Here is a 23,685-nt window from a genome sequence, read left to right as displayed (position 1 = left end):
ATCCCCAAGCTGGGCCCCTAAACAGAAAGCACCATGTTTGTGGAAGAAACATAAGCACGGTCCCAGAGGTCAGGGTACAGTGAAAATCAAGGAAGTGCCTACCTTTTGGGGTAGGAATGAGGGAAGGGGCACTTTGAAGACACTGGCAATGTTTTATTTCTTGACTTTTTGCTTTTAATAATTCCTTAAAAGCTGTGAACCATCCTGTGTATACTGAACTTACTAAAAATTGGGTGCTGTTTTTACATAACATCTGAATGTGAAAAGCATTCAGGTTGCTATCTGCCAGAGAGAGATGGCTGGAAATGCAGGCACCCTCTTAAAGGGCCAATGCACAATTGAAGCTGATGCAGTGCAGTGTACCTTGCCCTACAGCGAAGGGAGGGCAAAGTGGATTGGAGCTGTGTGAGCAGAAGCCAGGATTAGGAGCTCTGGGTTAGAACTCAAAAGGTAAACACTCTGTGTCCTATGCTGTCATTCCCACAAGCTGCAGAGATCATTTTATCATGCAAACATTTGCTATTCAGGAAGCTTTGCCTGGGGGGAAGACAGTTGACCTACCCCCGTTGGTCAGCAAACTGCGGCTCAAGAGCCACATGCAACTCTTTGGCTTCTTGAGTGTGGCTCTTCCACAAAATACCACGGCCTGGGCAATCTATTTTGAAGAAGTGGCGTTAGAATTTTAAGTTTAAAAAAGTTGGCTCTCAAAAGAAATTTCAATCATTGTACTGTTGATATTTGGCTCTGTTGACTAATGACTTTGCTGACCACTGACTGACCTACCCTATTGGAAAACACCTTGTCCAACAAGAGGAGTTTCTGAGGCCCATTAAGAGACTGAGAATAACAGTTAGCCTCTAGGCAAAACCAATTGCCCCACCCTGTTGAAAAAACACTCACCACACCTGTGGAGGATTGCCTGAGGGATATTCAAAGACTGAATCCTATCAGTTGGTAGACGGAGCTGATCTGTAGAGGCTTAGAGTTTTTACCTGATCTTATTAGTCAGAGACAGCACTTGACACTGTCCATCGCTAGAGATTGAGAGGCATAGCAGACCAACCTAATACATAGACACAAACCCAAACAGGCAGCCAAAATGAGGGCAACCCCCAAATGAAAAAGAAACAACCCCCAAATGAAAAAAAAAAAAAAGGAACTCTCCAGAAGAAAAGATAAATGAAATGGAGATAAGAAATTTATCTGATATAGAATTCAGAATGATGATGGTAAAAATGCTCAACAGCACAAGAGAAGATACAGTAACTATGAAAACAGAAATAAAGAATAGCAGAGCACAAAGAACACATTGGAAGGAAGGCACAGCAGGTTAGAGGAAGTTGAGGATAATATTAGTAAATTATAAGATAGAGTTGAAAAAAGTCACTCAGAGAATCAAGAAGAAAAACAAGAGGACAGCTTAAGAGAGCTGTGGGATAACATGAAATGTCACAATATTCAAATAGTAGGTGTGCCAGAAGAGGCAGAAAGAGAGAAAGGGAAAGAGAACATGTTTGAAGAAATAATGGCAGAAAACGTCCCTAACCTGGTAAAGGAAAAAGTCACACAGTCCAGAAGGCACAGAAAACCCACACAAGAAGAACCGAAATGCCCATGCACAGAAACATAATTAAAATGACAAAAATTAAAGAGAGAATCTTAAAAACAGCAAGAAAAAAGGAAACTATCACCTACAAAAGAGCTCTCATAAGGCTGACACCTGATTTATCATCAGAAACTCTATAGGCCAGAAAGGAATGGCATGAAGTACTCAAGGTAATGGAAATCAAGGATCTGAAGACAAAATTACTTTGAATGAAAGGTGAAGTAAAGAGCGTCCAAGACAAAAAAAAAAAAAAAAGGCTAACAGAATACATCACCACCAAGCCAGCATTACAAGGAATGCTAAAGGGATTGTTGTAATGATAAGTACTAAAAGGGGAAATTTAAGGATACATAATTGAAATGGCAAAAAATAAGTACCTGTTAGTAATAATCACAAATATAAATGGATTAAATGCTCCAATCAAAAGACATAGGGTAGCTGAATGGATATAAAAACATGACCCAACTATATGCTGTCTACAAGAGACCTACCACAGAACAAAAAACTCACACAGGATGAAAGTGAAGAGATGGAAAAACATTTTCCATGCAAACAGAAATGAAACAAAAGCTAGAATAGCAATACTCATATCTGAAAAAATAGACTTCAAAATGAAGGCCATCACAAGAGATAACACAGGTCACTACATAATACTAAATGGATCAATCTAACAAGAGGATATAATCCTGGTAAACATACATACACCCAATATAGGAACATCTAAATATATATATATTTTTTAAACTTCTAGATTAGGGGTGTCGAACTCAATCAGAGAAGGGGCCAAAATCTAAAATCCAGCCTAAATTGCAGGCCGAATGGTTTACTGAACAGTCATAAACTGTCATTGTGATGGAAACGCAGCGGAGTGCAGTGATGACAGCGCGGTGCGGGCCACATTGCAAGGCCTGGCGGGACGGATTTGGCCCGCGGGCCTTGTGTTTGACACATGTGTTCTAGATGCTCTAGCCATTTTGGCTCAGTGGATAGAGCGTTGGCCTGTGGACCAAAGGACCCCAGATTCAATTCTGGTCAGGAACACCTAACTCAGTTGCAGGTTCCTCCCTAGCCCGGGCCCTGGTCAGGGCGCATGCAAGGGGCAACCAATCAATGTGTTTATCTTACATCCATTGTCCTATCTATCTTCCCTTTTTTCTTCCACTCTCTCTAAAAATCATTGGAAGAATACCCTTGGGTAAAGATTAAACATAAACAATAAGAATCTTCTAGAAGACTTTAAGGGAGAGATCAACAACACAGTCATAGTCGGAGGCTTTAATACCCTACTGACTTCACTGGATAGATCTTCCAGACAAAAAACTAACAAGGAAATGGTGACTTTAAATGACACCTGGAGTGGGGGTGAGAAAAATGGCCGAGTAGACAGAGGTGTTACAAGCCTTTTCCTGGAGCAAAAAGAAAGAACAGCTGAGGGCTGCATGGGGAGTGTGTGTTAGCAAGCTAAGGGACAGCTAAACTCCAAGAGAAGGTGCAGGATGGCTAGATGGGGTTCCCCTGACCAGGCAGCCCCCCCTATGGCTGCTTACCCTCCTGGAGCTATGGGCTCAGATGGGGAAACCATGCCATCTTGAAAGGGAAAGGGGATCTTATCGGAAGCCTGAAAATCCACGACTGCAGCAACCACCGAACAGCTGGGAGCCCCAGAACACCTGTCCCCAACTGGCGCAAACATGGGGATTCAAAGGAGCTCTTCACTCCACCATGGGAAAGTCAGATTTCACCAGTCTCTGGTCCTGGCAGAAGAGAGAAATGTGCACACTGCAGGAGCTGGAAGATCGGAGAAATCTGTGCCTAGAAAAGTCTATGGCTGTTGGGGATGGCATGATCCATGAATGTGGATCTGCTAACAGAAGGGATTTCTAAAAAGCAACCCATTTTGATTTGACGTGGAGGGACAGTCTAAGAATTTCAAAGGTATGCAGGCTGCTTAGACTTGCGCACAGACCTTGTTCACACACTTGGGCTTTTTCCTCTTCATTTTCTTGCTTCTGATTACTAAGCAAGGATCACCCAGTTGGGGACACCCTAGGAGACTGTGGGGGGAAGTTGTTTTTCTAAAACATGGGGATCAGAGTGGGAAGTGACCATCGGAGAGTCAGCTCTGAGAAAGCCCACCTCCACAAACCAGTATTGAGTGCCACAGGGAAAGAAAGCTAGAGAGGCGTAGACACCAAGAAGTCAACCCAAAAACATTGCCACCCAGGGGCTGAATCACAAATTGACTTTTATGTAATAAAAAATAAAGGAATATGAGAAATTAAGACACCACCTGCTTAAAAATCAGGACTGGCTTACAACACTGAGGAGCAGTGGAACACAGGGAACTGCAATACTATCCAGACTGGGAAACAAGTGTGCCAAACAGAATAATAAAGGAAGTGAATGATCTTCACTACTGCACATTTTATTTATTTTTTATTTTAATTTATTTTATTTTCATTTTTTGCATCTTTTACTTAAGAAATTTTTTTCTCTTTTCTTCACTTGATTTTACCTTTTTAATTATTACATTTTTATTTTCGATCAGTATTATTACTACTACTATTTTATCTTTTTTTAAGTGTCATTTTATTTTCTCTTTATTTTACTTTGGGATTAGTGTTCTACATTCTATTTTCATCTTTCCTTTAGCATCGTTTTACCCTATCTCAACTCTACCTTTATGCCATCACTCTCTTTCTAACTATTTCCCTTTTGGTGTGCTGTTTATCTTAACCCTTTCCTACTTTAGATTTTCCCTATTCTTTATGTTTACTCCCTGCTAAAATTTCACCTTGCTTATATATCTGATTTCCAATCCTCTGCTCCAAATCCATACACACCTCTCTCTTCACTGTCTTAACTATCAAAAAAATTGTTTGTCTCTCTATCCTTTGTTATTGTTTGTTTGAATGTTGATTATATCAAATTTTTATGCTTTTTTGTGAGATTGTTTTGCTTATTCTTTTTTGTTTGTTTTTTGTTTGCTCTCTTTTTGTTTGTTTTTTACTTCTGTTTCCCCTTGCCTTACTTGATATTAGTTGTTGTTGTAGTTTGTATTAATCTTCAGGTACTTGTTGTGGGCATTTGCTAGGATTAGTGGTTGTTCCATTGGAGTTTTCTACCCATATATTAAATTTTTTCCCCTTTTATTTCTTAGTCTCATTCTTGTCTCTCTTTTTTTCCTTTTCCCAATTTCATTTTGACTTTTTTTTTCTTTCTTTTTACTCTTCTTTCTCTACTATCTCCTAATATGCCTTTCTCTGATGGACACCTTTATTGGAGATTATTAATATGAATACATTTCTGTTCAGTGCCTTGTGTGTTGTACCTGGTTGTGTTGTATTTTATGCCTTTAAATCAACGCAGGAGAGAAAGAACTACATAACCAGACATCCAGAGAAGAGAGACCATGGGGATGCAAAGAAACAGCCCACACATGAAAAAAAAAAAAAAAAAAAAAAAAAAAAAAAAAAAAAAAAAAAAAAAAAAGCAGGAATCATCAGAAAAGGAAGTAAATGAATTAGAGGCAAGCAACCTATCAGAGAAATGGTCATAAGGGGGCTGAAAAGAATGGAAGACAAATTCGACAATTTGAGTAAGAACCAAGAGAAAATGAAAAACCAAAAAGAAATGAAAAATGACATCACTGCTCTAAAGAACTCAATAAAAAGCATCAAGAGTATACTAGAAGAAACAGAGGACCACATCAGTGACCTAGAAGACAAGATGAAAAAAAATATCCAAGTAGAGCAGCTTCGAGGGAAAAAAAAAATTAAAAAGCAAGAGGAGAGCCTAAGGCAACGTTGGGACAACAAAAAACAAAACAACATCCACATAATAAGGGTTCCAGAAGGAAAGGAAACTGAGGAAGGCTTAGAAAACCCGTTTCAAGAAATAATGACAGAAAACTTTCCTGATATGAGGAAGAAAAAACTCACACAAATCCAAGAAGCTTACAGAGTCCCAAGCAAAATTAATGTCAAAAGACCAATGCCAAGGCACGTTAAAATTAAATTGGCAAACACTAACAAAATAAAAATCTTAAAAACAGCCAGAGAGAGACACAGAAAGTTATATACAAAGGAACCCCCATCAGACTAGAAACTGATTTCTCAACAGAAACTCATCAGGCCAGAAGGGAATGGAATGAAAGTCATGCAAAGGAAGGGTCTGAATCCAAGAATACTATACCCAGCAAGACTATCAATCAAAATTGAAGGTGAAATCAGGAGCTTCACAGACAAAAAAGGACTAAGGAAATTTATCACCACCAAACCAGGAATGCAAAAAATGCTAAAGGGTCTGCTGTAAAAAAAAAAAAAAAAAAAAAAAAAAAAAAAGAAAAGAAATAGGAAACGAAGAAGGAACACAGGGGTATAGAATAAAAGTGGCGACAAATAAGTACCTATCAATAATAACTTTAAATGTAAATGGATTAGGTGTCCCAATCAAAAGACACAGGGTAACAGATTTGATAAGAAAACAAGACCCATATATCTGCTGTCTACAAGAAACCCACCTCAGAAAGAAGAAGAAGAAGAAGAAGAAGAAGAAGAAGAAGAAGAAGAAGAAGAAGAAGAAGAAGAAGAAGGAAGAAGAAGAAGAAGAAGAAGAAGAAGAAGAAGAAGAAGAAGAAGAACAACACAGCCTGAGGGTGAAGCAAAGGAAAAAGGTTTTCCAGGTGATTAGAAATGAAAAAAAAAAAAAAAAAAAAAAGCTGGGGTAGCAATACTTATATCTGACAAATTAGATTTCAAAGTGAAAGACATAAGAGATAAGGAATGCCACTTCATAATACTAAAGGGAGCAATTGAATAAGAAGAATTAACTCTGGTAAACATATACGCACCTAATACAGGAGCACCCAAATACATAAGGAAACTCCTGGAGGATATCAAGGGAGAGATTAATAGCAACACAATCATAGTAGGAGACTTTAACACCCCACTCTCTAAACAAAATATCAGCAAAGAAACATCAATCCTAAATGACTCACTAGAACAGATGGAATTAATCGACATCTGCAGAACATTTCACCCTAAAGCCACAGAATATACATTCTCCTCAAGTGCACATGGGTCATTTTCAAATGTAGACCATATGTTGGGACATAGGCAAAGTCTCTTCAAATTCAAAAAGATAGAAATCATATCAAGCATCTTCTCAGATCACAGTGCATTAAAACTGGAAATCAACTACAATAAAAACAACCCAAAGAAATCAAACACATGAATACTAAGCAGCATGCTATTAAAGAATGTGTTACCAGAGAGATCAAGGAAGAAATAAAAACATCATGGCAATAAACAACAATGAAAACACAACAATCCAAAATCCATAAAACACAGCTAAAGCAGTCTTGAGAGGGAAGTTCATAGCTCTAGATGCCTACTGGAAAAACACAATAAACAATGGTAATGAATTACCAAACAGTACAACTCAAAGAGTTAGGAACAGAGCAACAAGAAAAGCACAGTGTAAGCAGAAGGAAGAAAATAATAAAGATCAGAACAGAGATAAATGACATAGAGACCAAGAAAACAATACAAAAGATAAACAAAATGTAGAGCTGGTTCTTTGAAAAGATAAACAAGATTGATGAATTGCTAGCCAGGCTCCCAAAGAAGCAAAGTGAGAGGACCCAAATAAAAAAAAAATCAGAAATTATCTATTTCTAAGATACCTAGGAACAGATCCCACAGAAATAAAAATGGTTGTTACAAAATATTATGAACAACTTTATTCCAACAAACTTGGCAACCTGGAGGAAATGGACAGATTACTAGAAAAATACAACCTTCCAAAACTCAATCAGGAAGAGTCTAAACCACTCAATAGGCCAGTAACTATGGAAGAAATTGAATCAGTGCTCAAAAAGCTTCCAGAAAACAAAAGCCCAGAGCCAGAAGGCTTCACAGGAGAGTTTTACCAAACATTCAAGGAAGAACTAAAACCTATCCTCCTCAGACTATTCCAAAAAATTCAAAAAGAAGGAACATTTCCAAGCTCCGTTTATGAAGCCAGCATCACCCTAATACCAAAACCAGATAAAGACAACTCAATGAAAGAGAATTACAGGCCAATATCTCTCATGAATATAGATGCCAAAATCCTCAAAATTCTAGCAAATCAGCTCCAACAGTACATCAGAAAGATCATACACCATAACCAAATAGGATTTATCCTGGGAATGCAAGGATGGTACAATATCCACAAATCAATAAATGTGATACATCACATAAACAAATTGAGAGATAAAAATCACAGTCATATCAATTGATGCAGAAAAAGCATTTGACAAAATCCAACACCCTTTCTTGATAAAAACTCTCAACAAATTGGGAATAGAAGGATCATACCTCAACATAATACCTGTGTTTCCTTGAAAATAAGACAGTGTATTATATTAATTCTTGCTCCCAAAGATGCACTAGGTCTTATTTTCAGAGGATGTCTTATTTTTCCATGAAGAAGAATATGGTACACATTTATTGTTAAATGAAAATAAATAAAATTTATTATCTGTGTACAGTACAGTAGTGCGGTAGTTGTCAACACAAACCAGACAAACTGTGAATCCTACAGTATCAAGAATTTACTCATTTATTCAATGACAATCATCTTCTGGAACATCATCATAACAATCCAATTCCTGAATTCTTGGTGAATTTCTTGTGACTCCATTTCTTTCAGAATCAGTGGACCAAATATCTCATGTTTAGCCTGGGGGGTGGGGGGTGGGGGAGGCCTTATTTTCGGGGGATGCATTATATTTCACTTAGAAGGAAACCTGTAAGTAGGTCTTATTTTCGGGGAAACACGGTAGAAGTTATATATGATAAACTGACAGAAAACATCATACTCAATAGGCAAAAACTAAAACCTTTTCCCCTAAGAACAGGAACAAGACAGGGCTACCCATTCTCACTGCTCCTGTTTGACAGTACTGAAAGTATTAGCCATTGCAATTAGACGAGAAGAAGAAATAAAAGGAATTCAAATTGGAAAAGAAGAAGGAAAGCTGCCCTTATTTGCAGATGACATGATATTGTACAAAAATACCTGAAAGACTCCATCAAAAAACTAATAGACTTAATAAATGAATTTGACAATGTAGCAGGATACAAAATTAACGCCAAGAAATCCATTACCTTTCTATACACCATTAGTGAATTTACAGAAAGAGAGACTAAAAAAGTAATCCAATTTACCATCACACCAAAAACATTAAGATACCTAGGAGTAAACTTAGCTAAGGAGGCAAAAGACCTGTACGTGGAAAACTATAGGATACTGAAAAAAGAGTTAGAGGAAGACGTAAAAAGATGGAATAACATACCATGTTCATGGATTGGTAGGATCAACACCATTAAAATGTCCATACGACCCAAAGCAATCTATAGATTCAATCGACTCCCCATTAAAATACCAATGGCATATTTTATAGACCTAGAAAGAACACTCCAAAAAATTCATCTGGAATAAAAATAAAATAAAAGACCCCAAACAGCCACAGCAATCCTGAGAAAGAGGAATAAAGTAGGATGGATCTCAATACCAGATTTCAAGCTGAATTACAAAGCCACTGTTCTCAAAACAGTATGGTACTGGCACAAAAATAGACATGTATATCAATGGAATAGAATAGAGAATCCAGATATCGATCCAGACCATGCTCAATTAATATTTGACGGAGGGATGAACATACAATGGAGTCAAGACAGTCTCTTCAATAAATGGTGTTGGGAAAATTGGACAGATATATGCAAAAAAATGAAACTAGATCACCAACTTACACCATACACAAAAATAAACTCAAAATGGATATGGGACTTAAACATAAGACAGGAAACCATAAAAATACTAGAGGCATGCACAGGCAGCAAAATCTCAGACATATGCCAAAAGACCTTCACTGATACTGCCCCTAGGGCAATGGAAGCTAAAGAGAAAATAAAGAAATGGGACTACATCAAAATAAAAAGCTTTTTTACAGCAAAAGAAACCATCAACAAAACAACAAGAAAGCCCACTGTATGTGGGAACAGCCTTAGGTGTCTGTCAGCAAATGAATGGATCAAAAACTATGGTACATCTACACAATGGAATACTATGCTGCCATAAAAAAGAAGGAATTCTTAACCATTTGCATCAACCTGGATGGAATTGGAGAACTTTATGCTAAGTGAAATAAGCCAATCAATGAAAGAAAAATACCACATGAACTCACTAATTCATATATAATAAAGAATATTTTAAACTGGTGAACAAAAAGATAGGTACAGAGACAGTAAAGCATCAAACAGACTGTCAAATTATAGCAGGAAGGTTAAGGATAGGTAGGAGATAAGAGATCAACCAAAAGACTTGTATAGATGCATATAAATATAAACAATGGACGAAAAACACTAGGGGCGGGGGAGGGCATGTATGGTAGTGGGGGGGGACAATTGTCAGATATGTACACTTATAAACCTTAATAAAACATGAAAAAGAAATAAATGACACACTGGATCAGATGGATTTTAATTGGTATATATAGAACATTTCACACAAAGCTGTGACATTCTTCTCAAGTGCACATGAGTCATTCTCAAAGATAGAATACATGTTAGGGCACAAAAATAGTTTCTACCAGTTGAAGAACATTGAGCATCAAGCATCTTCTCAGATCACATTGGAATGAAATTAGAATTCTACAGATCTTTTGAAATCTACAAGTCAACTACAAATCTTTCAGCTACAAATCAATCAGAATTTTCAAGTACATAGAGGCTAAATAGCATGTTGTTAAACAATGAATGGGTTATCATGAGATCAAGAAAAATAAAATCTTCCTGAAAACAAATGAAAATGAACACACAATTCAAAATCTGTGGGACACAGCAAAACAAGTCCTTATAGGGAAGATCATAGCACCATAAGGCTACTTCAGAAAAAGAAAAATTAATAATAAACTATTTAACCCTACAACTTATAGAACTAGAAAGAGAACAACAACAAAAGCCCGGAGAAGGTAGAAGGAATGAAATAATAAAGATTAGAGGAGAAATAAATGGCATAGAGACTGAAAAAACAAATCAGTCAAACAAGAACAGGTTCTTGGGAAGGATAAATAGTATTGATGAACCATTAGCCAGGCTCATCAAGAAACAATGAGAGAGGTTCCAAACAAATAAAATCAGAAATTAAAATGGAGAAGTAACCACTGATACCTTAGAAATACAATGGATTGTAAGAAAATACTATGAACAACTACTAATATATTCCAGCAAGCTGGACAATGTGGATGAAATGGAAGAATTCCTAGAAAAATACAATATCCCAAAACTGAATCAGGAAAAATCAGAAAACCTGAATAGACCAATAACAACTGATGAAATAGAAGCAGAAATAAAAAATGAAAAAAAAGAAAAAAATCTCCCAGCAAATATCCAGGACCAGACAGCTTCACAGGGGAGTTTTGCCAAACCTTTCAAAGAACTAACACTTATCATACTCAAACTTTTCCAAAAAATCCAAGAGGAAGGAACACTTCCAAGCTCTTTTTATGAGGCCAGAATGACCCTTATTCCAGAACCAGATACAAACACTAAAAAGAAAGAGTTACAGTCCAATATCCCTGATGAACACAGATGCTAAAATTCTCAGCAAAATCAGGTTCAGCAATATATTAAAAAGATCATACACCGTGTCCATAATGGATGCAAAGCTGGTACAATATTCACAAATCAATAAATATAATACATAATCAAACTGAAAGACAAAAATTACATGATCGTTTCAGTAGATACAGAAAAAGCATTCGACAAAATCTAACACCCATCTTAATAATAAAAGCCCAGGATTGTAACAACCACTAACGACCAAATGCTGACCATCCAGAAGTCAGCACTGGGTTGCCCAGCTGCAGCCTGGCAACCCAGCACTAACTGCCCATGTGACTGAGACCAAAAAGTAAGTCAGGGTCTGATCTGCAGCCTCAGTGGAAACTGTTGATCAGTGTACTTACCTCTCTTTCTCTCCCTCTTTCTTTCTGATCTTCACCATCAGCCAGGCTTTTCTTTCTCTTCTGGCCTCCACAGGGGCTGCTGTTAAGCCTCGCCTCTTTGATCGGGCCCAAAGATAGGCCTGGAGATGCTGACTGGCATAGGAACTGACCAATGAGAACCAAATCTGGATGTTGTAGGAACCAATCAGAACCAAATAAGAGTTCTGTGAAGAACTAATGGCCGACTAGGAGTCGGAGTTTCTGACACTGACTGGCATAGACCCTGACCAATCAGAACCAAATGTGGATGCTATGGGGAGCCAATGGCTGCCTAGGAGGTGGGGCTTCTGATGCTGACTGGCATAGGAACCAACCAATCAGAACCAAATCTGGGTGCTGTGGGGAGCCAGTGGCTGTCTAGTAGGTGGAGCTGTTGATACTGGCATAGGAACCAACAATTCAGAACCAAATTGGTCAGCAGAGGAGAGCAGTTGGGGATGAGATGATGCTGGCAGGGGAGGGCATTTAGGGGCAACCAGGCCAGTAGGGAAGGGCAGTTAGGGGTTATCAGGCTGGCAGGCAGAGGCAGTTAGGAGCAAGCAGGCAGGGGAGTAGTTACGAGCCAGTAGTCCCAGTTTGTGAGAGAGAGTGTTTAGGCCCGATTCCTGGGATCGGGCCTAAAATGGCAGTTGGACATCCTGCAGGGGGTCCCCATTGGAGAGGATGCAGACTGAGTTGAGGGAAACACCCCCCCCCCATGCATGAATTTTGTGCACCGGGCCTCTAGTTTTTTATAAAAACTCTCAGCAAAGTGGGAATATAAGGAGCATATCTTAACAGGATAAAGGTCATATATGGCAAAGATACTCAATGGGCAAAAAACTAAAACCGTTTCCCCTAAGAACAGAAACAAGATAGCGATGTTTGTTTTCCACAACTCTTGAATTCAACACTAGAGGCTCTCTGCATGAAATTTTTGCACTGGGGGAGGGTCCCTCACCCCATCCTGCACCCTCTCGCAGTCCTGGAGCCCTCAGGGGCAGTCCGATATACTTAGCACTGCCGCAGAGGCAGGAGATTCTCCCGCCGCCACCACTGTGCTTGCCAGCTATGAGCCTGGCTTCTGACTGAACAGTGCTCCCCCTGTAGGAGCACACTGAACACCAGGGGCAGCCCCTGCATTGAGCATTTGCCCCCGGGTGGTCAATTCACGTCATAGTAACTGGCTTTTCTGCTGTTCAGTCTATTTTCATATTAATCTTTTATGCCTGCAAGATCAGGCCAAAACTGGTTCTCCAACATCCCCCAAAGGGTCTCAGATTGTGAGAAGGTGCAGGCCTGGCCAAGGGACCCCACCAGTGCACAATTGGGGCTGAGGAGGGATGCAGAAGGTTCTCTAATTGTGGAGGTACCACAGCAGGGCTCCAGGACATGGCCGGCCCATCTTACTCAGTCCCAGTCGGCTGGACCCCAGCAGCAAGCTAACCTACCAATTGGAGCATCTGCCCCCTGGTGGTCAGTGCATGTCATATCTAGTGATTGAGTAGCCTTAGCCTTTCATTAGCATATTACACTTTGATTGGTTGAACAGCTGACCAGTCAACCAGATAGCATATTAGGCTTTTATTATATAGAATAGATAGTACTGGAAGCCCCAGATGTAGCAGTAATCAGACAAAAAGAAAACAAAAGGCATCCAAATTGGAAAGAAGAAAAACTCATTATTTGCAGAAGACATGATATTGTGCATAGAAAACCCTAAAAACACCAACAAAAATCTACTAGATTTAATAAATTGATTTGGCAATGTAGCAGGATAAAAAAAAAAAAAAAAAAAAAAAAAAAAAAAAAAAAAAACACCAAACTCTGTCTTTTTATTCATCAACTAGAGGCCTGGTGCACGAATTTGTGCACAGGTGGACTCCAGCCAGCTCACCTCAATGAGGGCCAATTGGGGCCAAAATGGCAGGGGGAAGGATCTGCAGGAGATTGGGGGGGTGAGGGGGAGGGCAATTGGAGCACCAATTGAGCCGGTTGGCTGCTGCAAGGCACGTCCTACCAACTGGTCATTCTGTCCTTATGGTAGCTTGGGTTTTATATACAGATATACTAGAGGCCTGGTGCATGAAATTTGTGCACTGGGGGGGCAGGGGTGGGTCCCTCAGCCCAGCCTGCACCCTCTCCAATCTGGGTCTCCTTGAGGTATGTCCGACTGCCCATGTAGGTGGGATTGGGCCTAAACAGGCAGTCAGACATCACTCTCACAATCTGGTACTGCTGGCTCCCAACTGCTTGCCTGCCTGATTGCCCATAACCACTGCTGCTTGCCAGCCTGATCACCCCTTAACCATTCCCCTGCCAGCCTGATCGATGCCTAACTGCTCCCCTGCAAACCCAATTGCCCCCAACTGCCCTCTCCTACCAGCCTGGTTGCCTCTAACTGCCCTCCCCTGCCGGCCAGATGCCCCCAAGTGCTCTCCCCTGCTGGCCTGGTCTCCCCAACTGTTCCCCCCCCCTCCTGGCTTGGTCACCCCTTACTGTCCCCCCTACAGGCATGGTCACCCCCAACTGCTCTCCTCTGCTGGCCTGGTTAGCCCTAACTGCCCCTCCTGCCGACCTGGTTTCCCCTATCTGCACCCTCACTCGGCCCTGACAGCCTGGTCGCTCCCAACTGCCCCCCTGCTGGCCTGGTTGCCCCCAACTGCCTCTCCCCCTATTGGCCTGGTCGATTCACACAACCTGCTGTTCAGTCATTTGGTCGTCCCTCAGTTACTCCCCTAACGGCCTTGTCGCCACACATAGCCTGCTGTTTGGTTGTCTGTCTGGTTGTTTTGGTTGTGACAGCCCCTGGCTTTTTATATATTAGGATAGAGAATGAATTCTCAGAAAACAAAACGGGGAAAAAAATCCCATTTATCACTGCAATAAAAAAAGAAAGATACTTAGGAATAAATTTAACCACAGAGGTAAAAGATTTGTACTTAGAAAACTATAGGACACTAAAAAAAGAGATAGAAGATATAAACAAGTGGAAGAATATTCTGTGTTCTAGGATTGGTAGAATCAACATCATTAAAATGTCCATACTGCCCAAGGCAGTTTACATATTCAATGCAATCCCTACTAAAATAACAACAGCATATTTTACAGATCTATAACAAATACTCCAAAAATGTATATGGAACAAAAAAAGACTCCAAATAGCTGCAGCAATCTTAAGAAAGAAGAAAAAAATTGGAGGAATCACAATACCAGATATCAAGTTATACTACAAAAATCTCCATAACCAAAACAGCCTGATACTGGCACAAGAACATGCATGTAGATCAATGGAACAAAACAGAGAACCCCAGAAATCAGCCTGAACCATTACGCTCAATTAATATTTGACAAACGGAGTCAAGACAGTCTTTTTTAATAAATGGTGTTGGGAAAATTGGACAGAAACATGCAAAAAAAAAAATGAAGCTAAACCATCAATTTACACCATACACAGGAATAAACTCAAAATGAATAAAAGACCTAAATGTAAGTCAGGAAACGATAAATATCCTAGAAGAAACCATAGGCAGCAAAATCTCAGACACCTCTCTTGGCAATCTGTTGACAGATACATCTCCTAGGGCAAAGAAAACTGAGAAAATAAATAAATGGGAGTACATCAAAATAAAAAGCTTTTGCACAGCAAAAGAAACCATCAACAAAATGAAAAGGGAGCCCACTGTATGGGAGAATATATTTGGCAATGATACATCTGATAAAGGTTAATATCCAAACTATACAAAGGAGTCATACAACTTAACAAAAGGAAGACAAAACAATCCAATTAAAAAATGAGCAAAGGACCTAAATAGAAACTTCTCCAACGAGGACACACATGGGCCAAGAGACATGAAAAAAAAATGCTCAAAGTCACTAATTATCTGAGAGATAATAATTAAAACAACAATGAGGTATATCACCTGTCACCTGTCACCTGTCAGAATGTCTGCTATCAATAAATGACAAGTGCTGGCGAGGAAACCCTAGTACACTGCTGGTGGTAATACTGATTGGTGCAGCCTTTATGGAAAACAGTATGGAATTTCCTCAAAAAATTAAATACAGAACTTCCATTTGACCCAGTTATCCCACTTCTTGGAATGTAGCCTAAGAAACCTGAAAGAATGTTTGCATTCCTGTGTTCGGAGGAGCACAATTTACAATAGCTAATATCTGGAAACAGCCCAAGTGCCTATGAGTAGATAAGTGGATGAAAAAGCTCTGGTACATTTCTACAATGGAATACCATGTAGCAGTAAAAAAAGGAATCTCTTACCCTTTGAGAGAGGATGGAGGGACCTGGAGAGTATCACATTAAGTGAAGTAAGTCAGGCAGAGAAAGACAAGTATCACATGATCTCACTCATATGTGGAATCTAAGTAACAAAATAAGCTGATGAACGGAGTGGATCCAGAGGCAAGGAAGCATGGAACAGTATACAGAATTTCGGAGGGAAAGTGGGAGAGAGTGTGTAGATGGGAGGTAATCAATCAAAGATCTTGTATGCATATATGCATAACCCATGGACGCAGGCAGTGGGGTAGTGAGGGCCTGGGGCAGGCACCAGGAGTGGACTAAAGAGGTTGATTGAGGGGGGAGGGAGGAGGAGACATATGTAATATTTTCAATAATAAAGTTTTTTAATTAAAATAAAATAAAAACAATGATTTGTGGGTTGCTATGCTTCAAGCACTAGAAGAAGCCATTAGGACTCCTGACAAGTGAGTACTGTTAGTCTTGGATAACACTGGCATGTCACAGCATCCCTTACAACAATGCTTGTTACTTTCTTAATTGCTTTTTCTTCAGACTGTTAGTGTAAGTTCTAAATGTCCAGATGGTTGAAGCAGCTGTGAGTGTGTGTGTGTGTGTGTGTGTGAGTGTGTTTTAGGGGCTGGTTCCTCAGGAGAAATGAAGTTGATTAGTGCTTTGCTGCATTTTGTAGAACTAAAGGACTAATCCTAATCCAGAAAATGAACTTTACATATCCCCTTATCTCTTCCTATTATGCTTTAGAAAAGTATTTATAAATTATCCCAAGCGAATCTGCCACTTCTGCCAGAATTTGTCCTGCTTCTTCTCCTAGTGGTCTTCACAACACAGCCTAGGAAGAAGCACTGCTGCTTTCCCACCTGCAAAGGCGGTCTCACTATCCTGTCTTTCCTTTTCTTCCTTTGACTGTTTCTGCTTCACAGTCCCATTTGATGAGGATGGCCTGGAGGAAGATGTGGATTCCGAGCCGGCAGAAATAGAAGGGGAGGCAGCAGAGAATGGGGACACGGGTGACACTGGTGCTGAGCTGGATGATGGTATGGGGGACCCCAGAGCCTCCCCTTTCCACCATAGTGAACACCCTGTTCCTCACTTCAGGACACACCACAGTGCTTTGAACTCAGGAAAGATAAAAACAATACACATTAATCAAAAGCAGGGAGCTCAGGGGAGGCAGCAGATAGATCTCCTGGTTTGTTCCATTTTTAGTCACTAACTTGAATATTTCACTCTCCCATAAGCCAACATTCAACATCGCCTGCATTCATTAAGTTGTGGTTGAGAAACTGAGCAGATTTTGGGCTTTATACAGAGACTTTAATCCAGTAAATGCCCTCTGAAAGCTAGATATAAGGAGATAGTATTTTAAGAATTATAGCCTGGTTGGTTGGGAAACAAGGGCAAAGAATTAGGCTGGAGAAAATGAGATGAACAGTCCTGGTAAGATAGTTAAGGGAGCACTGCCTCAGCTGTGGAGGTAGAGTGGCAGGGCTGGGCAGTGCTAACAGGAGAGAATTGCAAGTAGGTGGTGGGCCCAGCAAGCAAGGCCTGCCCTCCACAAGCATGCTCCCGGTTCTGCTTTCTGTCATGGCCCATCATGTGTCATCTGGCTATATTTCAGAAGATAGTGGAGTACTATGTTACAGAGGATGTACTTTTGGCTGAGTATAAGAAACTGGGTGTGGACCGGCAAGCAGGGCCCCACTGGGGAACAGAGTCTGGTCCAGGCTACAGTCATCATGCTGTTCTCCAAGGAAGGCAGGAGACTGGAAGGGGCAAGCCTCACTCAAGTTCCCAATTCTCCTTTTCCTCTGCCAGATCAGCACTGGTCTGACGACATCCCATCAGATGCTGAAATAGAGTTTTGCAGGCAGCACCAAGAGGCGGTGGAAGCAGAGTTGGAGCTGAACATCTCAGAAAACCAGGACGAACGACCCCCTGCCACTCTACAGCATAACAAGAGAGGTAAGTCTGTCACAGGATGAGCTACTCCCAGAATTCCTACTGAGAGCCACAGGCACAGGTCATGAAGCAGAGCGGGCATGAATCATACCAGCCTCAGATAATGGCCTCTGCCCCTATGCATGGGCCCTGCATGTGCCTTTACAAACAGCCCCTTTCTGTGTGTTATTTGGAGCCATGAAAGGGTAGCAGGTACAGCTCAAATCTTTTTGTCTCAGGTCATACACATGACACAAGCAGAGGCTGCATACGGGACGCCCTGAGGAAGCACATTCCCTTTTTTCTTCTTTCCATCTCTGCAGGTGGCCAACCAATGGTCCAACCCCACTGCAGAGCTGGCTAGAAAAGGGAATGGAAGCTTTTCCTCTTGTCAATCCTATGTCTCTTCTTTTTAGGTCTCTCCCAAGACTCCAGTCCTACCTGGTCCCCTTCGGAACAAGCTGTTCTGTTCTCCTCTGCCCGCAGCCCCTTGGGAGAGGTAAGACTGTGAGCCCCATTTTTTCGGCTTCTTGTGCTAAGTGGGGTTCATCAGTTTATAATGTTTTTTATTATCCATTAATGAGTGAGGTCATGTGGTATTTCTCTTTCATTGACTGGCTTATTTCACTCAGCATGATGTTCTCCAATTCCATCCAGGTTGCTGCAAATGATGAGAATTCCTTCTTTTTTATGGCAGCATAGTATTCCATTGTGTAGATGTACCATAGTTTTTTGATCCAGTCATCTGCTGACGGGCACCCAAGCTGTTTCCAAATCCTAGCTATTGTAGATTGTGCTACTATGAACATAGGGGTACATATATCCTTTCTGATTGGTGTTTCTAGTTTCTTGGGATATAATCCTAGGAGTGGGATTACTGGGTCAAATGGGAGTTCCATTTTCAGTTTTTTGAGGAAACTCCACACTGTTCTCCACAGTGGTTGCACCAGTCTGCATTCCCACCAGCAGTGCACGAAGGTCCCTTTTTCTCCGCAACCTAGCCAACACTTGTCGTTTGTTGATTTGTTGATGTTGGCCATTCTGACAGGTGTGAGATGGTACTGCATTGTTGTTTTGATTTGCATCTCTCAGATAATTAGTGACTTTGAACATGTTTTCATGTGCCTTTTGGCCTTCCTTCTGTCTTCTTTTGAAAATATTCTATTTAGGTCCATTGCCCATTTTTTAATTGGATCATTCATTTTTCTTTTATTTAGTTGTATAAGCTGTTTGTAGATGTTGGAGATTAAACCTTTATCAGTGATAACGTTTGCAAATATGTTCTCCCACACCGTGGGCTTTCTTGTTGTTTTGTTGATGGTTTCTTTTGCTGTAAAAAAGCTTTTTATTTTGATGTAGTCCCATTTCTTTATTTTCTCTTTAGCTTCCATTGCCCTAGGGGCAGTATCAGTGAAGAAATTCTTTTGGCATTCGTCTGAGATTTTGCTGCCTGTGGATGCTTCTAGTATTTTTATGGTTTCCCGTCTGATGTTTAAGTCCTGTATCCATTTTGAGTTTATTTTTGTGTATAGTGTAAGTTGGTGATCTAGTTTCATTCTTTTGCATGTGTCTGTCCAATTTTCCCAACACCATTTATTGAAGAGACTGTCTTGACTCCATTGTATATTCGTGCCTCCTTTGTCAAATATTAATTGAGCATAGTGGTTTGGGTTGATATCTGGGTTCTCGATTTGATTCCATTGATCTATATGTCTGTTTTTGTGCCAGTACCAGGCTGTTTTAAGAACAGTGGCTTTGTAATATAGCTTGAAGTCTGGTATTGAGATCCCTCCTACTTTACTCTTCTTTCTTAGGATTGCTGGGGCTATTGGGGGTCTTTTATTGTTCCAAATGAACTTTTGGAGAGTTCTTTCTAGGTCAGTGAAATATGCCATTGGTATTTTAATGGAGGGTGCATTGAACCTATAGATTGCTTTAGGAAGTATGGACATTTTTATGATGTTGATTCTACCAATCCATGAACATGGTATGTTCTTCCATCTGTTTACATCTTCCTCTATCTCATTTTCAGTGTCGTCTAGTTTTCCGCAAATAGGTCCTTTACTTCCTTAGTTAAATTTATTCCTAAGTATCTTAATTTTTTTGGTGTGATGGTAAATGGAATTGCTTTTTTAGTCTCTGTTTCTGTAATTTCATTGTTAGTGTATAGAAATGCTATGGATTTCTTGGCATTAATTTTGTACCCTGCTACATTGCCAAATTCATTTATTAAGTCAATTCGTTTTTTAATGGAGTCTTTTGGGTTTTTTATGTACAATATCACGTCATCTGCAAATAAGGATAACTTTACTTCTTCTTTTCCAATTTGGATGCCTTTTATTTCCTCTTCTTATCTAATTGCAATGGCTAGTACTTCCAGTACTATGTCAAACAGGAGTGGCGAGAGTGGGCATCCCTGTCTTGTTCCTGTTCTTGGTGGGAATGGTTTTAGTTTTTGCCCATTGAGTATGATGTTGGCTGTGGGTTTATCATATATAGCTTTTATTATGTTGAGGTATTATCCCTGTACTCCCACCTTTTTGAGAGTTTTTATCAAGAAAGGGTGTTGGATTTTATCAAATGCTTTTTCTGCATCAATTAATATCACTATATGATTTTTATCTTCCAATTTGTTTATGTGATGTATCACATTTATTGATTTGCGGATATTGTACCATCCTTCATTCCTGGAATAAATCCTACTTAGTCATGGTGTATGATCTTTGTGATGCTCTGCTGGAGCTGATTTGCTAGAATTTTGTTGAGGATTTTGACATCTATGTTCATGAGGGATATTGGCCTGTAATTCTCTTTCATTGAGTTGTCTTTATCTGGTTTTGGTATTAGAGTGATGTTGGCTTCATAGAAGGAGCTTGGAAGTGTTCCTCCCTCCTGAATTTTTTGGAATAGTCTGAGGAGGATAGGTTTTAATTCTTCCTTGAATGTTTGGTAAAACTCTCCTGTGAAGCCTTCTGGCCCTGGGCTTTTGTTTGCTGAAAGCTTTTTGATGACTGTTTCAATTTCTACCCAAATCATTGGTCTATTGAGATTTTTAGACTCTTCCTGATTGAGTTTTGGAAAGTTGTATTTTTCTAGGAATATATCCATTTCTTCCAGATTGTTCAGTTTGTTGGAATAGAGTTGTTCATAGTATTTTGTAACAATACTTTGTATTTCAGCGGGGTCTGTTGTTATTTCACCTCTTTCATTTCTGATTTTGTTTATTTGAGTCCTCTCTTGGTTAGCCTGGCTAGAGGTTCATCAATCTTGTTTATCCTTTCAAAGAACCAGCTCTTAGTTTTGTTGATCTTATGTATTATTTCTTTGGTCTCTATGTCATTTATCTCCACTCTGATTTTTATTATTTCCTTCCTTCTGCTTACACTGGGCTTTTCTTATTGCTCTTTTTCTAACTCATTGAGTTGTAGAGTTAGATAATTTGTTACCATTTTTTCTTGTTTTTTTGCAATAGGCTAGTAGGAGTATGAATTTCCCTCTCAAAACTGCTTTTGCTGTGTCCCATAGATTTTGGATTGTTGTGTTTTCATTGTCATTTGTTTTCAGGATGTTTTTAATTTCTTCCTTGATTTCTCTGGTAACCCAGTCCTTGTTTAATAGCATGCTGTTTAGTCTCCATGTGTTTGATTTCTTTGGATTATTTTAATTGTAGTTAATTTCCAGTCAAATGCCACTATGATCTGAGAAGATGCTTGATATGATTTCTATCTTCTTGAATTTGAAGAGACTTTGCCTATGTCCCAACATGTGGTCTATCTTTGAGAATGTCCCATGTGCACTTGAGAAGAATGTATAATCTCTGGCTTTGGGGTGGTAAGTTGTGAAGATGTTGATTAATTCCATCTGGTCTGGTGAGTCATTTAGGATTGATATTTCTTTGCTGATTTATTGTTTAGATGATTTGTCCAAAGGTGAAAGTGGGGTATTAAAATCTCCTACTATGATTGTATTGCTATTAATCTCTCCCTTAATGTCCTCCGGCAGGTTTTTGTTTTTGTTTTTTTTGTTCTTGTTTTTATGTATTTGGGTGCTCCTGTATTGGGTGTATATATATTTTCCAGGGTTATTTCTTCTTGTTGGATTGCTCCCTTTAGTATTATGAAGTGGCCTTCCTTATCTCTTGTTATGTCCTTTACTTTGAGATCTAATTTGTCAGATATAAGTATTGCTACCCCAGCTTTTTTTTCATTTCCATTAGCCTGGAAAACCTTTTTCCATCCCTTCAACCTCAGTCTGTGTGCGTCTTTTTTTCTGAAGTGGGTTTCTTGTAGACAAGAGATATATGGGTCTTGTTTTCTTATCTAATCTGTTACCATATGTCTTTTGATTGGAGCATCTAATCCATTTACATTTAAAGTTATTATTGATAGGTACTCATTTGACGCCATTTTTATTCTATATATCTGTGTTCCTTCTTCACTTTCTATTTCTTTATTTTTACAGCAGACCATTTAGCATTTCTTGCATTGCTAGTTTGGTGGCGATAAATTCCCTTAGTATGTTTTTGTCTGTGAAGCTCCTGATTTCACCTTCAATTTTGATTGATAGCCTTGCTGGGTACAGTATTCTTGGATTCAGACCCTTCCTTTGCATGACTTTGTATATTTCATCCCATTCCCTTATAGCCTGATGAGTTTCTGTGGAGAAATCAGTTGCTAGTCTGATAGGGGTTCCTTTATATGTAACTTTCTGTCTCTCTCTGGCTGTTTTTAAGATTCTTATTTTGTCATTGGTGTTTGCCAGTTTTATTATAATGTGCCTTGGTGTCGGTCTTCTGGGGTTCATTTTCCTTGGGACTCTGTGAGCATCTTGGATTTGTGTGGGTTTTTTCTTCTCTATCTCAGGAAAGTTTTCTCTCATTATTTCTTGAAATACGTTTTCCATGTCTTCCTCAGTTTCCTTTCCTTCTGGAACCCCTATTATTCTAATATTGTTTTGTTTTGTATTGTCCCAAAGTTCCCTTAGGCTCTCCTCCTGCTTTTTAATTTTTTTTTCCAGAAGCTGCTCTAATTGGGTATTTTTTTTCCATCTTGTCTTCTAGCTCACTGATGTGGTCCTCTGCTTCTTCTAGTCTACTCTTGATGCTTTCTATTGAGTTCTTTGCAGTAGCGATGTCATTTTTCATTTCTTCTTGGTTCTTCTTCATTTCCTCTTGGTTCTTACTCATATTGTCAAATTTGTCTTTCATTCTTTTTAGCCATCTTATGATCATTACTCTGAATTCTTGCTCTGGTGGGTTGCTTGCCTCTAACTCGTTTACTTCCTTTTCTGGTGATGCCTGCTTTTCTTTCATATGCAGGCTGTTTCTTTGTCTCCCTATGATTTCTCTTTTTAGGATGTCTGGTTATGTAGTTCTCTCTCTCCTTTTTGCCGTGCGGTGGGGCATCCTTTGAGTCCAAGTGTTCGCGCTGCCTGGGATCAGCGTTCTGGGGTCACAGCTGCTTGGTGGTCTCTGCGGCTTAATATAGAAAGCTTCCTTTTTAACAGGTAACAGAGGCCTCTAGTTGGTCAGGGTCCTGATGGCTCCCATCTTGCAGTGATGGCCTCTCCCGGACTCCGTGTGTCTTCCTCCACAGCTATTCTGCTGTTGCATTATTTCTTAATATTTTGTTAAAATGAGCTATGAATTTTAATTTTACTTTTTCAAATATGTTTTTCTTGATTTCAGAAAGGAAGGGAGAGAAAAGGAAAGATAGAAATATCAACATTAAGAGAGAATTATTGATCAGCTGCCTCCTGCACACCCCCTATGGGGGATCGAGCCCATAACCAGGGCATGTGCCCTGACCAGGAATCAGACCATGACATCCT

General features: G+C 39.7%; 1 protein-coding gene across 16 annotated transcripts in view; it reads left to right on the top strand.

Annotated features, from left to right (window-relative positions):
* MICAL3 (microtubule associated monooxygenase, calponin and LIM domain containing 3) overlaps nt 1-23,685 on the top strand; it is a 262,563-nt gene that overhangs the window by 199,015 nt on the left and 39,863 nt on the right. For 13 of the 16 annotated variants that reach the window (XM_045588548.1, XM_045588546.1, XM_045588561.1 and 10 more), the window contains 3 exons: nt 16,839-16,952; nt 17,734-17,880; nt 18,273-18,355. In XM_045588548.1, coding sequence (XP_045444504.1) covers nt 16,839-16,952; nt 17,734-17,880; nt 18,273-18,355 — 344 coding nt within the window. The remainder of the gene's footprint in view (nt 1-16,838; nt 16,953-17,733; nt 17,881-18,272; nt 18,356-23,685) is intronic. The other 3 variants (XM_045588555.1, XM_045588551.1, XM_045588557.1) reach the window with 1 other exon arrangement.

Source organism: Pipistrellus kuhlii, unplaced genomic scaffold (assembly GCF_014108245.1).
Source record: "Pipistrellus kuhlii isolate mPipKuh1 unplaced genomic scaffold, mPipKuh1.p scaffold_m20_p_3, whole genome shotgun sequence".
NCBI lineage: Eukaryota > Metazoa > Chordata > Mammalia > Chiroptera > Vespertilionidae > Pipistrellus > Pipistrellus kuhlii.
This window is presented reverse-complemented; position numbering and strand designations above follow the sequence as displayed.